This window comes from Caloenas nicobarica, chromosome 1 (assembly GCF_036013445.1).
Source record: "Caloenas nicobarica isolate bCalNic1 chromosome 1, bCalNic1.hap1, whole genome shotgun sequence".
NCBI lineage: Eukaryota > Metazoa > Chordata > Aves > Columbiformes > Columbidae > Caloenas > Caloenas nicobarica.
The window spans coordinates 130,583,986-130,599,884 of record NC_088245.1 but is presented as its reverse complement, the minus strand read 5'-3'; the positions used below and the strand labels follow the sequence as shown (position 1 = coordinate 130,599,884).

Sequence of the window (15,899 nt, the reverse complement as noted above, 5' to 3'; positions counted from 1 at the left end):
GATGAGACGCTGTTCTTGTAGTATTTTCTTCTCTGCCTGACAGAGGACTGTATTTTAGTGCAAATCCACCCAAGAGGGCTAAGTTCAGCTCTTTTTACTTAGCTTTGAGCCTCTTAGCACCTAAGAATGAAACATCTAGCTGGAAAGAAACAGGGCAAGATTCTAGTAACCCAGAGGAGACCTGAGGGATTTGTACAGAGGCTGAGAGTGCTTCTCTCAGCCTGTGGTTACGGCAACCAGGTGGAGGGCAGTATTAAAATACACACCTCCACACTTCACTAATGCCCATTGTGGTGGCCTCTGGCCTGACCTGTGCTCAGGGACCCTGCTGGTAGCCCTGCTCCCCGGGAAAGGGAACCAAGGGCAGCTTTTGGGTGTGCTCAGCCCTTACATGCCTTAAGCTGAGACAACAGAGATTTCCACAGTTCACAGGATGGTCTCAAGCCTGGTCTTGAGTGTGGGTTTGGATGCAGTTTGTGACCAACAGTAGAAAAGCTTCCTGCCTCCTGTTCCTATACTGGGCACAAGGGTGGTAAAATACTGGAACAGGTTACCCAGAGAGGTGGTAGATGCCCCATCCCTGGAGACATTCAAGGCCAGGCTGGATGGGGCTCTGAGCAACCTGATCTAGTTGCAGATGTCCCTGCTCATTGCAGGGGGGTTGGACTAGATGAGCTTTGAAGGTCCCTTCCAACCCAAACTGTTCTATGATTCTATGGTTCTATGACAGCATTATGCTGCAGCTCCTTGCCAGAAGAACGAGCACAGCTCTGTGCTGAGCCAGAGTCACCCTGGCACCACCTCATGCCTGCACTAGTGCACCCCTGCAAGGCAAATGTCACCCCACCAGCACGAGCCCCATGTAGAGGAGGGACTGGGACAGCAGCTGGTGGGAAGCCCAGGAGAGTCTCTCAGATTTATGACAGAAACTCACCAAACGTCTGCAGTGAGGAAGGAGCATCTCCAAAGCATTCCTGCAGCTCTGTTAAGCTCAGGGCACAGAGAGCAGTACTCAGTGGCAGGGGGTCCCAGGAGGAGCCTGCCCTCCTCCTCAGGTCCCAGTAACCCTCCCTCTCTCCCAGGAAGGACCAGTGTTCCCATAAACACAGAGGAGTCCCAGCTCAGCTGCTTGCTCTGGAGAGAGCACCAGCAAAGCTCTGGCCCCACAGGACAGGCAGAGCATGCTGCCACAGTAGGCAGGTGGACATTGTGGCTGTGCTCACCCAAACCCACCAGCTGCCAGCACTCAGGTGGTATCTGGTACCTCCCAGGGATGATGTGAAACCTCCTGCATCCATGTTTCCATGGCTCAGGGACTAAAATGTTTTTCTTGTCTCCTTTGTACTAAAGTGAGATCCAGATACTCAAGTACCAGCACAGGTGTGAACTAAGATCCTCTCCACCCACTCTCATCTTTATTCATTCACTACAGGCGTAATAGCACATGTTACAAAATAAACCAGGAAATGTTTACCAAATGCAACTTTAAATAGTGAAGGCCCTAAAACAAGCTGCAGTAAGATGAGCCAAGAGCAAGTGACACTCCCAGGGCTGTGTCCACCATTGAAGCTCAAGGAAAGTGACTGAGCTCTGGAGGAGGCAAAGACCTCCTTCTCCCTGACAAGTTACTTCCCTGCCCTTGTACCAGAACCTAAAAATAGTCACATTTCTGAGGAGAAACAAGGACGGCTGGTTTAACTTCACTGGCATGTATAGGATAATCAAGCCTGAAAGAGACTCTGTGCGTTCTTCTGCCTAATGCAGAACCTGCTAGCTGGATGCCTTATGCTCCCTGGTGCCTCTTGCACCAGGTGGGCCAGCGTACCCGTTCAGACATTGCAGCTCCTCAGCTATCCCATAGAGGCAGTTACAAACATCTCCAAGGACCAAAGGAGCGAGCAGTGTTTGTCCAGCGCATGGAGGGTGATGCAGGTGCAGTTATTGCAGTCCATCCTCTACCTTTGGGAGAGAGATCTCTCAAGAGTTCTCTGTCATCACCTGGTTATACATGAGGTGCTTACCAGCAGAATCAAGGGATATGGTCCCTCAACATCATCAGGAGGCCCTACAATGAAAAACTGTGACAATTCAGACAATGCCACTAGTAATCAGACTGCCTGGCAGCTCGTAACACTTGTTTCATGAGCTAATGGATACCAGACCTCTTCTATGACAAAAAAGATTGTCTGGATAGCCAAACAGACCTATGCTGAGAATAAAATTTCATTTTATTTGCCAAAAAGGATTCACAGAAAACTGAGCTGAAATAGTCCTTGGATAGGCTGTGTAGCGTGTTGTCCTAGCCCTCAGCAGGACGAAGATGCCTCACAAATGGTTATCTCATCTGCCTTTTGATATCCCCAGTGCTGGAGATCCTCTCCCAGAAAATTACATACAACTATGTTTTGATCCAGAAGGTCGTGCGTTTGATGCCAAAGTCAGAGGGCTGTCCTAATATGTGGCAGGAGAAAGGAAAGATCCTCAGGCCCATGCTGTCTCACTAGAACTTCAGCTTCTTCTTGATATAATCCATCCAAAAAGCATGAAGACAACAAGGTGCACTAAAAACAAATTAACCACAGAAAGACACAGGTTTCAAGGCTCAGTGCTCCATACCCTAGCATGAAGACACTTGAAGAAAAATAGCGACAGGGATGAATGCCCATCACCTTGAATCTCCTCCACTGGGTCTTTTCGTCTCCATTTATGCTCTCTCTAATTTTCTGCAACAAAAGCTGTCATTTCATAGCTGAGCGTTATGCAAGGCAGGGCAGGAGGGGTTCCTGACAATTGGAAACTTTGTTTTCCTAGTGAATGGTGGAGTAGAGAGACCACCTTCCCTCGCAGGACAGACGTTCAAGGTCTTTCTCTTGGGTGGTTTGGAGTACGCTGCTGAGTGCGGGGCCGGGGCCGTGGGGGCACTGCTTGCTGCTGCCCCTGGGGCTGCGGCAGTGGCCGCTGCTGGATACGCAGCTGCTTCGGGGTCGGGTTGGATGGCGGCTGAGGGAGCTCCCGCACCACCATCTCACTATCCGCCTGGTGAGCCTGCATCGCTTGGTCCTCTTCTGAAACGACAGAAGGATCCAGCAGTTAGGCACGTACTCAAGTCTAAGCAGAAGTTGAACAGCCAGGGAAAAGTGCTTGGCCCAAGCAAGAAAAAGCAAAATGTTGTTCTTACCTGGAAGGCTACTATCACTCTGAGGTGTTCCTGCTACTCCAATGGAACAAACAAAATCACCTCTGCCTGTGCACCCCAGGCAAACCTAAAAAGCTTTTTGGCTGCCTGGCTGAGGTCAACGTACCTGGGGGCATTTGGGACAGCTCTGCCCTATCTATGTTGGGGGAACTGACTTTGCTGGGTAGGCCCCAGCAGTGACTGATGGACGCTCCCAGCCTGAGCTGCTCTGTCTTATTTTCAAAATGGGACACCAAAGGGAAAGTGGGATATAACCCCAGGAAGCAACATCAATACTAGAGAGAGTGCAGAGGAGGGCAATGAAGCTGGTGAGGGGCCTGGAGCACCAGTCTGATGAGGAGCGGCTGAGGGAGCTGGGGCTGTTCAGCCTGGACAAGAGGAGGCTGAGGGGAGACCTGATCGCTGGCTACAGCTGCCTGAAAGGAGGGTGTAGCGTGGAGGGGGTTGGTCTCTTCTCCCAAGTAGCAAGTGACAGGACAAGAGGAAATGGCCGCAAGTTGTGCCAGAGGAGGTTTAGATTGGACATTAGGAAACATTTCTTCACAGAAAGTGTTGTCAGGCGTTGGAACAGGCTGCCCAGGGAAGTGGTGGAGTCACCATCCCTGGAGGGGTTTAAAAGGCATTTAGATGAGGTGCTTAGGGACATGGTTTAGTGCTGGAGTTAGGTTATGGTTGGACTTGATGATCCTGAGGGTCTCTCCCAACTGAAATGATTCTATGATTCTATGATCAAAGCACTCTGCCCCACCACTATCCCTGCTGGGATTTCCAGGTACCTGGAAACAAGAGGTCCATTTTGCCAGCATGAATTTCCACACATGTAGAAGAAGTAAATTCATGCCAGCTGACTTTTGATCACTGACTCATCACTTCTGAAATGTCGGTCAGCTTAGTTTAAGGATTGAGGGATTTACCTCTTGGGACACTGAAATGGCCTTAAGCACACACTGTTTCAAAGAGGCTAGTCACCCTCTAATATTAGTTCTCGTTTTACCAGACATCTCTTTTTCTTAATTCTTGGTGAATTCAGACCCAAGAATTAAGGGTATGCTATCACTTCACAGTTGAGGAAATAACGTATCCCGTTCAAACAAAACCAGCCATAATGTAAAATTTTTAACACTCAGATGGCTATGCTCATGCCAGCATTGTGCTCACGAGCTGTGGCAAGCCTTCTGAGATCACATCCCATGGTGGCACTCTGGTGAGCTCTCCCAGAGAACAGGGAAAGCACCTGCCTGTTGTTCATGGTCGTAACTTCGGCAGCAGTGGGAGGGCCGTGGCGAGTTACCCATGCTCAGGTGCCATGAGGTTGCACTCCCCTCGGCCATAGGACCTGTCATGCTCACCCTGGTCAGCCTGACCTCTGGCACCTTTGAGATAGCAGCTGAGGTTTCCTTCAGGCATTCCCCTCTTTATCTTGACAAAGATTGTTGAGGTGTACGAAGGAGTTTTTACTCCCATTTTGTAACTCACACAACAACTAGCTGTATTAGAGACCACACAGGAAGCCTGACACAGCGTGTGGGGGCAGAACTTGGAAACAAGCCTTTAACACTGAGGTGTTCCCCTGTCTGCAAGGCAACCTCCTTGCCAGGGCCACCTCTCTCCTGCTTTAGCCTCCCCTTCCAGGTGGGCCAGAAAACTCTTGAGTGGCAGCTCAGTGTCCTCAGTCCACCCAAACTAACAGCAATGCCTAGGTTGTAATTCCAGGCAACTTCTCCATCAAGACCACTCTCAGGGAAGACTCTGGCAGAGTATTGCTTATGGTCTGAGAGAAGCATAATTTTTGGACAATAGATGAAATCTCTGCCCACTCTGAAAACCTCAGCTCTTTAAGTTGCCCCAAGTTGGACCTCCAGTGTTCACAGGCCTCCAAGGACATTGTTTTGTAGAGAGGACAAGTTCTGTGAGATGCCTGAAGAAACTCACAGAAAAGCTGAGCCCTTCTTGCCCCTTCTCATTGTCTACGATGTTTCCAAATGTGACTAATGATTTCAAGGATCATAATTTTACGCCATATAAATTTAATTTTAAAAAATCTACTGACAGGATATCTAATTGTCTATTTTAGGCCCCACATATGCTCATGACTGGTGGCCTTGGCCAAGCTTTAGAGGAGCAATTCTCCCCCCACAAATAAACAAAAGGGCTTGAGAATAAGAATTCTTTTGTTCAAAGCATGTACCAGAAACTGAGACTGGCAATGTCAGCTAATCTGCCAAGATTCACCATATGCCAAAAATGGTCTTTTTCTCATGCCAGGGCAGAAAGAATGTTCCTGCTCACCAGAGTGCTGTCAGCGAGGAGCTTGAAGATTTTAGGTGGCTGGATAGCAACATAAAACCCCTTAAATACTTACCATAATCTCCAAGCCTTTCTGCTTTCTTCTTCCTGATACAACAAATAAGCAAAATCACAAAGATGACAAAGAAGATTGCACCTCCTGCTATGCTTAAGATGAGATAAAGGTCCAGCTGGCCTAGTTAAGGGAATGAAAGAGGATGTTAGAGGGAAAGAAATAACTTGCACAACATCTACCTAGAATTCCATATTTTCTTCCATTGACTGTAAAGGCAGCCCCAGTGAGAGAGAGACCCTATCATTTGCCTTTTCTCTGTACACAGCAGAAAGTAGCTGGTCCTCATTGTGGAGAATTTTGATTGCTCCCTGATGGATTCAAGTTCTGCAGAAAATTGAAAGCAGAGCATTCATGTGTGCCAGCTCGTCTTATTTAAATTACCACAAATGCCCTGTTTCTGCTAGCAATGGACCCTTTTAAGGACAACGAGCATCCAGGCAGTGCTCTGCATCTCACAAAAATAAAGTTTTGAAGTACTTCATACTGAGCTGGAAACACTGAGACTAGCTAGCTTCATAGTATTTTGGTACTTCCTCTTCAATTTTTGGCTGTATACAAATAAAAAAAAATTTTTTTTAAAAAAGTGAAAAGGATAAAAACATAACCAAATACCCCACAGCTTCAAAATTTGTTTTATTTCCCTGGTGAAGAAAAATTTGTATGAGTATTCCTTACTTTGGCCAGATAAGGCTTGCTGGACACTAGCATTCCTTTGCCACTTTGCCACCTCCTGCTTGGGCTGTCCTCCTGACATTTGGTGTTCATGCTCAAGCACAGGCACTGTGGAGCTGAACCCAGCAGAACTGCAGCTTCCTTTCTGGGAGACTGAGCTCCAAAAGGGATAATACCACTGGTATCACCCTTAACATTTTGTGGGCATGCACATGGAGGGCAAAGAGCGATGACACCAAAGCCAAGATGTCTCAGTATAAAGGCCACCATCAGCCTACTCTGCCTCACTGGGAAAAAAAACAAGATGAGTATCCTCACTGACATGGTTCTTCTCAACTGTTTTAGCTGCCAGTGTTACACCAAGGTGTATTTTGCCCTTTCCGTGCCTGTTTTTCCCAGCTGACTATAAGGTGAGCCCAGGCAGACTTACAAATTGTTACACTCATATGAAAAGTTAGCTGAGCTGAAGCCCATCTGAAGCATGCCTTGCCTGCTAAAGGTCAAAATTCAAGACCAGATGCAAAATGCAAGACCAGACGTTCACGGAAGGCAGCAGGACTGGAAGCAGGTTTGACTGCAAGCTGAGGGATTTTTAATCAGCTATGGAGCTGGCAGACTCCTGCCACCACACAGAAATATTTTAGGGGTTTTGTTTGAGTAGGAAGGGTAGTGCTACGTGGGTTTAGCGGCTTTTGATGTCTGAGATATGCTGTATTTGTACGTTAAAGATCAGTGTGGCAAACCTTTTTTTTTCTTTGTTAGTGATTTGAGAAAAAACCAAACTCTCCCACCCAAGTCACCCTGTGAAAGAAGAGCATTTCTCAAGGGTGAAAAGAAGTGAACTCAGAGTATCTGACTGATGGCTAATGGCTGCCTATACCAGCAATGCAGGCAGGCCCATGTGTGCCTGGCCACCCTGGGATGCTCAGCTTCAGCCAGCCTTTCCTCATTAAGACAAAGTGTTTGGACTAGTTTGCCCTACCTTAAATGGACCTAATCCAGCAGCATGTTTTCACGCCTGGTTCCAAAGTCCATGCCAGCTCCCAGTCCCCTACACCTCAGACCTTTCCCAGTGCTAGCACCAACAGGACTGTGCAGCCCACCAGGTCAGGCATTCATGCAGCAGAAAATGACCCTTTTATGGCTATTTTAGGCATCAAGAGGATCCTTCAGGAGGCAAGGGCTGCACAGGAGAGCAAAGACCACCCTGTCCCTCAGTTCTTTGCCCTTCCATCAGCTTCAGCAGATCTTGGGTCACTTCAGTAAGGCCTTTATACCTTAAGGCTTGCTCCCTCCCTTCTCACACCATGGACTTTCTCTAAATTCGCTATGTCAGGAATAGCTGGAAATTGGAAATATTGAGCCAGTTCTGGTGAGCCCCACACTCTCCACTGGCTCTACCAGGAATCTAGAGTAAGAGAGTGCTTTGAGCAAAGTGCTCACAGTTAAGTGGGATGAACCCAAGCCCAGCAAATTCAAGGACTTTTCCCTAGTATCGCGCTGGGAATCCGAACTTTGAACTGAACAGCACATCCAGTGTCATACCATGATGGTCTGTCCCTTGTTTTTGCCTTAATGTTCAAACTTTTACAGGGAACAGCAATGGCATTTTTGCCTATCTAATAGTTTTCAGCCTGACTCTGCCCATTTAAATGCAATTCCTTCAGTTCTTTTGCTGCATTTGTGGTTTAGAACAATGACACTTCAAGTGAGTAAGAAAATCCATGGTACATTTGAGCTATGCTCTTCTGAGCCATGCAGCCCCAAAGCTCAGCTAGTCATCATAAACTTCCTCCTTATTTCTAGGCCAAGCTGGAGAGTCCAAGCAGTTTTTTCTTCCCCTTGTCAGAGCACCCATCCATATCCATATGTAGTGGGCAACAACCACTTTCACAGGTATGATCATGTAGAGGAGAAAAATAATGTGCAAATATTTTCCCAACCATGAGGATGTAAATCCCTTGAAATCAATGTCATGGCTTTGTATACACAGGGAAGACTCCAAGCCATATTTTCCAAAAATAAGCTGTTAATTTATGTCATGATAGCTTGTATAGTTTTATACTATCTTACTAAAGTCAACTCTTTGGCTTTGGACTCTTTGACTGAAGTTAACCTTTGTGAAGTACCATTAGTTTTAAAGGAATAAAGGACAATATAAAATGAGGGGTAAAATGCATTCTGCCTTTTACAGACTACTGTGTGTGATTAAAAAACTTTCAGACCCACCTCCCCACTTTCTCCTTTACTTCACTGGTCTACCACTAGTGATAGCTGACACAACTGGAGTCTGTCAGGATGCTCACACCAGAAAGTCTGTTAGGATACCTCTGGCAACTTTTGGAAGAAGAGTCAGCAGTGATGGAAGGGAGAGAGAAAATGAGCAAGACTATCTGTCTTGTTCATTAACCCTTCAGCCAGCCTGACCTTGCAGGCAACCTGCAGTTTCCCCCAGGAGACTTCATCCCTGGCGGAAGCAGCATCTCATAGAACCTTGGGCACCTGCCTGCTACCCACAAGGTTCTTGACTCCAGAAAAACCTCTCTCCCTCTTCCAGCAAACCCTTAGGGCCCACTGAGAATGGGGGAAAACATCTTCAGCTGCAGAAAAAAAGGAGGAGCGTGACCCACCTCACATCTCACTGTCCCTGGCTTGGTCACCCTGCTGTTAGAGCAGGGATGCCACAAGGGCAGCAGTGGGGTGGGCAGCAGCAGGGTGGGGAGGATCAAGATGCCACAAGGCTGAGGAATGCCAGGCAGAAAGCACAACTTGTATCCTGGCTACCACAGTAGCATCAGCTCCCTATAACTGCGGCAGTGGTAGACTGGTGATACTGGGTACCAGGAACAATTGAGGGTCCTGGCATCTGGACCAGTCCTGCAGATATATACAACTGCATAAGGCTTTATGGGTTCACCCTAGCAGATTCTGGCAAAAATAGATGTTTTTACCTGAGCACTTAATTACTTTTTCAGTCACTTTTTCACTGACTTGGTTCTTAACAACACATCTGAACATCCCAGAATACTGTGTGTGCAATTCCACCCTTGTTGCATTCTTTTGGATTTTTTTGCTTTTATCTTGAGTCAGTTCTATTATAAATGTTTCATCTTTAGTCTTCTGCTTTACTTCACACTTGACAGATGCACTTTTATTTATGCACTCGAAACTGAGGATTGGCTGAGCGACAGGCTCTGAAAAAGAAGAGAAGGGATGGGCACGTCTGAGATGGTTTCTCCTTTTGAAAACCTCCATTATTAAGCAGAACAGAGAAGTAGCTCCCAATAAGCAGTAAGGGAGTAGCACCAGCTAATGAGACTGGAGAAGAATTAAGAGCAAATTAGACCTCTACTACAGAAGTAATGTGGCAATAATAAAGAAAATGCAGTATATTAGCCTACATATTTGGCCCAGCAAAGCAGAGCTGCACCAACAGGCTGAGCCCAGTTCACAGCCAGCCAGCCAGGCAGGTGAGGAGAGGAAACTGTGTTTTCGGGGAGGCAATGGATGGGAGGAACTCAGAGCCACAGCACCCTCCAGCTCTGGCCCCAAAGTTTTGGTGCAAATGAAGTCGGCTGTGATCAGAGCCATGCCCATCAGGAGACATTCCCTCTAAGACAGGGCAAACAGTTACTTACAGTTACTTACGGTGCTTTCTCTGTGGCCAAAACCACTCAGCTAGCACAACAGCCACAGCATGAAAACCCATCAAAACAGAGTGGAAAACACAAAACAGACAACCTCTTAGCTCTCAATGGGGTTATGACAGAGAGAACTGATTTATGTCTACTTTTATGTTCTGCAAACACCTAGCTAGAGTTCATTTCCAGATTCTCTTATCACTGGTGCCCTTGAAAGAGCCAGAAAAGCCTGCGGGACTTTCCTCAACTAGGGGCAGCTGGCAGGGACATCAGATGGAAAAAAATGAATTTCTGCCTTTAGACCAGGTAAACAAAAACATGGCAGGGCCACCTCTAGTTGTAGGCAGCGTAAGTTACAGAGAGCATAAATTTTAAAGCCAAGAAGCGTCACTTGTAGCAAATGCACTATAGGTTCACAATGTGACATCTGCAGCCACCCTTTCTTTGTTAAGCCCACTCCTTTTCCGTAAGGTGTAACCTACAGGTCAGGGGAACATCCCAGTGTGAAACACTGGAGTCCAGGTCCTGGTGATGGAGTTGTGTGATGATAAACTAGTAATTTTTTTGGAACAACTGTTTGTCCAACCCTAGTAACAAAATATAATCTGGCTGACAAATGACTCTAGCACCCGACAGTTACTAAAGGACTTTACTTCCAAAACTGCTTTCAGAGGTAAGGCAATCTCTCTGCTGAACAGTAGGTAAAATGATGTAGCACATAGCTAGGTTGGAACCTTAACCTGAAATTGAACCCAGGACATGCCAATGACAGTTCAGTGGCTTAAGGCATGAGTAAGTAGCATCAGGCCCTGATGACTTCCTGAATCTGTGGGCAGATTGCAACAATAATTCCCAAAGTAGTGAGACACCCTCACTGCTCAGCAGTTTGTTAGCCACGGGGCCTCCCACTGTGCAGAAACTGTGCTAAAACCATTCCAGCTGTCATTGCTACATCATCAAGACATCATTTCTGTAGTGCCAGCTGGTGCCCACAAACTCGAAGAGGTTGGCAGAGGTGTGAATGCTGGCTGAAGAAGGACAGAGCAAAATCATCCTCTTCCTGGGAAAAAAACCCATGCTGCCCTACAGCTTAGAGGTCTGGAGGGGAAGCAGCAGCCGTAATGTTATGTGTTATGCTATGCAAGGATAGGGTGCAGGAGTCTTCTTCCCCTAAAAATTCAACTCCTATTGTGGTGTATCTCAGGGGAGGTAACTACTGGCTATTTTTTATATTAGAGCAAAAATCGAGTGGGACCACACTGTCCGGAGAATTGCCGTGTTGTAACATGAAGGGCGTTGGTCTCTTCTCCCAAGTAACAAACGATAGGATGAGAGGAAATGGCTTCAAGTTGCCCCAGGGGAGGTTTAGATTGGATATCAAGAAAAATTTCTCACTGAAAGGGATGTCAGGCATTGGAACAGGCTGCCCAGGGAAGTGGTGGAGTCACCATCCCTGGAGGTGTTTAAAAGATGCGTAGATGAGGTTTAGTGGTTTAGTGGGACATGGTTTAGTGCCTGAGTTAGGTTATAGTTGGACTCAATGATCTTGAGGGTCTCTTCCAACCAAAATGATTCTATTATTTTACGAAAGACAAACATTTACTGCCACCTGGGCTCCTGAGCACTCCTCAGGAGGTGGGCAGGTGCAAGACAAAGTGCTCACCTTTCTCGAACAGTAGCTAGAGACCAAAAGTCATAACTTGGTGCCCATAAAATAGCAACGGAAGTGCCAGAAGTGCACAGTGCATCCGCCACAGGCGTACCTCATGTAGGTTGCTGCGCTCCCACAAGGGGTTTCTGGCAGCAGGGTGCTGCTGGAGGCACAGCCCCGCTCCCATGGTGCTGCCCCAGCTCAGGGCTCAAGGGGTCCCGGCACTGCCTGCGGTGCTGCAGTGGGGCCATCCACACCCACCCTGCTTCAGCATGGTCATGCTCATGGCTGCTTGCTTGGGCCCACATAGAAACCTGGTGGCTGACAAAGAGGGGAACCAGAGAGAAGCAGGGGACTAGAGGGCATCAGCTGGAGCAAGAGAAGGGAGAAGAGTGGCAGACTGCTGTCAGCGGTGGGAGGAAAGAGGTGCGTCTCACGGAAGTCCCCCCAAAACAGAAAGGGGGGCAATGAATAGGAAAGGCTGTAGAAGAGAGCAGGAATACCAAGTCTTATTCAGCTGTGCTGGAAATGGTATGGGCAGTGCAAATACTCACCCTGAACTATGAACGTTTTATCTTCTTCTGCTGACAATTTTCCATCCTTCTGATAAACAGTCACTGTGTACTTTCCACTGTCCTCTTTCACCACTCGCTCTATTTGCAGAGTTCCATTGAGGAATATCTTACACCTGCACTGGTCTCTGTTCACGTAGTACTTAACTTTGCTGTCTTTTAACTGAAGCAACTTTTTTCTGTCTCTCAGCCACGTTGCATCATATACGTTCTCAGCAGCAACAGCGATGTGGAGAAAAACTGACTCGTTCACGGCTGTGTAAATCAAGTTGCTGACGGAGCCTGTAAAGGGAAGGACAACCAGCCCGTCGGTGTGTCTCCACGTGTTTCCAGTCCCCACTGCCATCCTTGGGAGCCACAGCAGTGACCCAAAAAGTTGCCACTTGCTACCCCCTCTGAGCTGCCCAAGCCTCTCTGTGTTACTGATGCTGTTTTCTTCCCCTTCTCCAAAGCGTCACTTGATCGTTCATTAGAAAAATGTTAGCCCCCAGTTTAATTCTGAGAGGCAAGGAAGCTAAGAGTCCAGCTTTCAAAAGCTGGATTTATACTCCGCATGACTTATTTGGAGTGATTTTGGATGCCAAGACTCATGGCTGCCTGTGGACTTTACCCTTCCTAAAAATAAGGTCACTTTGGTGTCTTTTGCACATGGCACAGTCTGGTACTCAGAGCACCCATCACTGCAAACATCACTGTGGACAGCAAGTACACAAACGAGTAGCGGCCCTAGACAGAAGGATCAGCACAGCAATAACAGCGATGGCAATAACAATATTAATAATAGTGCCTCATGTTAAGCAGTGAGTGTAAGGCACTGAACTGGAGGCAGACCCGGTGCTGCCAGTTTGCAGTGCCCCCTCCTCACCCATCCCGGGCACCCTGCCCTTCTGGGGTATATCCACTTGATTTTCCTAGCACAGGATCATGGTGGGGCAAGTAAGGCTGGGAGAAACAAACAGCAAACCACATCCTGTCAACTGATCAGGCACTGGAGACATCAGGAGATAAGCAAAGGCCAAAGAAAAACTTTTCTCTTTGCAGATCTCCTTTGATGACAGGTCCCCTCTCCAGAACAGGTGAGAGTAGGTGCTTCCCAAAGGTGCTGCCAGCACTGGGCAGTGCTTAGCGTATGACTGCTGAGGGTGACACTCAGGAAAGCCAAGGCTGCTAAGCATCAATCACGTTACTACCCATGGAGATGATGTACTCTTAGGGCATGGTCTCTCCCCTCCAGGCTGCTTCAACACTTCTGGGCCCAAAGTTTGCCAGGAGGACACTTCAAGTAAGGTACCATCTCCACCCCATAGTGACAGGTAGAAAATGTGCACAAGGAGGTAGAAAAGCGCTCACAAATGCCAGATGGGATGCTGTCACTGATAACTGGATGTGCGCTCAGAGCGACAGCTTATTTCATTTGTCATTTTCTTATTTCATTCCTCTTCAATTTACCAGATAAAGCTGATTGGCAGGAGGGAATTTTTCTTCACATCACCAGATAGAGCTGATTCTGCTCTAATTTTATATATTTTAAGCACTTTTTCCCCACAGAGAGAAAAACTATGTTTATGTGTCTTTTTATTACAGACCTTCATTCCTGGTATCTAGGACGATAAGTATATCACAGGTGGGGAACTGAAATCCAGTTGCTATTTCATGAAACTAACAATATTAGAGATAATCAAAGAATTAAAATAGTGTGCCTCTGCAACAATAAAATTAATACTGAAGTGCTTTTGGCAATTCACCCCCAGTCTAGGGAGAGGCCGTTATATCTCTATTGCATTTTTTACAATGTATTTGATGTATCTATTGAAATATTTGGAAAACAAGCTGTCAAACAGCCTTGGAAGTAGCTATCCTCCACGTAGATGACACTACAGATTATACTCAAATATTTGAATTCTGATACTTGTTTCTGCTTAGTCATGCACAGATGTTTAGAGCTAGTAATAGGATTTCTTTGCATAACAGATACTATCATTACCTTTTTTTCTCTCCGGAAGTAAAAGAAAAAATTCTATGTTTTCAGGGCTAATTCAACAGCATCTCTATGGACAAACCACTTAGACACATTTCTGAATGTTTATCCCATGTCCATAGTCTTTCTAATGGAAAGCTCAGAATCTCATGCATATGATGCTAAAAATCTGTTTAGCTAATGAAATGACATTTCTGGTAGTGCAACCTGAAATGCTGCCCAAGGGGCAGAAAGATCTGATCTGGCAGCATAGAACTCACAGTCACAGGAAAGAGTTAAAAGGAAAACCTTGAATAATAAATTTATAGAAGGAAGTCTTTGACACAAGTTTTCCATTCAAGGGAATAATCTTCATTTCTGCTGGGTAAGATGTTTTATATATCATGTACAGAAAAAAACAAAATCAAATAAAACAAACAAAAAATCCCCACACCACCTCCTTATTTATCTATTAATTTTGTTCTGGAGGAAAAGAAAAGCATTAAACAGCCATATATACAGTCTATAGTGGAGTGAACAGGGGAAAAAAAATCTGTGCACAATTGTATTGTCTCCATCTTTTACAACCTTCTCTAATCTATGAGTTAACACCTTAATTAAGTTTTTAGATTAATATTTTAAAAAATAATGAGAGCAATAATACACAAAATATAAAATATGTCTGTATTTGCTTGCTGTTTTCATATCCTAGACTTCTTCAGCTTCACCAAAGACATTGAAGTATATCACTCTTTCTGTTAATATTTATGGAAGAATATAATTCGCACTTTCAAAAGATTTGCTCATTTTTGATAAGAAAAGGAAATTACATGTGATAATGCACCATGAACTCGATCTCTTATGTAGTACAAGCTACCCCGAGGGCAGAAAGAAAACTGCATGCTGACATTTCTCATTATACATGTGTCAAATTAAAGCTCATTAATTTAAAACCAAAACTGTTTACAGCTTATTATTATAACTGGAAGAGGAAACTCAGATCCTGCCCTCCCCCTTCACTGAAAATTAAATCAAATAATAACAGGAATAACCCAAAGGTCTTCACTCATTGGGAAAGTGTAAGTAGTTTCTTATCAGTAACATCCCACCAACTTGTAAATGGTTTAAAATACAATTTTAACAACATTAGCCCCCCCAAAAGTAAGAAAAACTCACATTTTACACTGGGAAATAAAAGCAGCATGTACTTGATTAGGAAAATCCTCCAAAAGTTCATTTTCAGAGTGAAAAAAATCCAGTGTCGCCTTGTCTAATGATAGCTCCTGGCAGGTGAAAGGATCTTCTGCTGTGAGCAGGCGGTTGTGGGACGTGTCGGTACAGCCCTTGTGCCCTCCTCCCCTCTCCCAGCTCTCAGCCCATCACTTCCCGTTTTTAGCACAGTCACAAAAAATATGGGCAAGAAATACCTCTCAAGGGGATGTTTTGTAAGGATGGGGACAAGATGCAGTGACAAGGAAAAGGCACAGTAAAATGCAGGAATGTCCCCAAGGTCTGTTTATCCAGCTGGTGGGCCAGCCAGTGCCCTTGTCCTCTTCAATGTTCACACAAAGAGTCCAAATCCATCCTCCATGTGCCACCATCCTAGTAGGACAGATGCGGTTTTTGAGGTAGGGGGTGTGATGGGAATCCTTCTGCTCCCCCAAACCTCATCAGCATCAAGGGTACAGCAAGCCCAGGATCCCCAGAAGGGAGCAGGTAGCCGATGGCTGTTGGGCAACATATAGAAAGGAGACAAGCTTCCCTTGCAAACTATCAGGATCAACTTTGCATCAAAGTCTGATCTATGAGGGGCTGGCTGGTGCCACGCAAAGGTGTCCTGCCGGCACG

The 15,899-nt window shown here is 46.1% G+C and overlaps 1 protein-coding gene across 1 annotated transcript; it reads right to left on the bottom strand.

Annotated features, from left to right (window-relative positions):
* Nucleotides 1-2,241: 2,241 nt before the first annotated feature.
* Nucleotides 2,242-15,288, bottom strand: CD2 (CD2 molecule). The gene is made up of 6 exons (XM_065658297.1): nucleotides 15,228-15,288; nucleotides 12,077-12,376; nucleotides 9,182-9,424; nucleotides 5,559-5,678; nucleotides 3,179-3,214; nucleotides 2,242-3,065 (listed from the first exon to the last, which is right to left on the bottom strand). Exons 1-6 carry the CDS (start codon nucleotides 15,286-15,288, stop codon nucleotides 2,857-2,859), a joined length of 969 nt encoding a protein of 322 aa, XP_065514369.1. The 3' UTR covers nucleotides 2,242-2,856.
* Between the last annotated feature and the right edge of the window lie 611 nt (nucleotides 15,289-15,899).

Excerpts from the sequence above, each read along its gene's own strand:
- CD2 (XM_065658297.1), bottom strand. The coding sequence starts at position 15,288 with ATGAACTTTTGGAGGATTTTCCTAATCAAGTACATGCTGCTTTTATTT. Across the intron at positions 5,679-9,181 it reads AAAAGTAATTAAGTGCTCAG|GCCAGCTGGACCTTTATCTC; the intron begins GTAAAAACATCT and ends TCCCTTAACTAG. Across the intron at positions 3,215-5,558 it reads AGAAAGGCTTGGAGATTATG|TAGCAGGAACACCTCAGAGT; the intron begins GTAAGTATTTAA and ends GTTCCATTGGAG.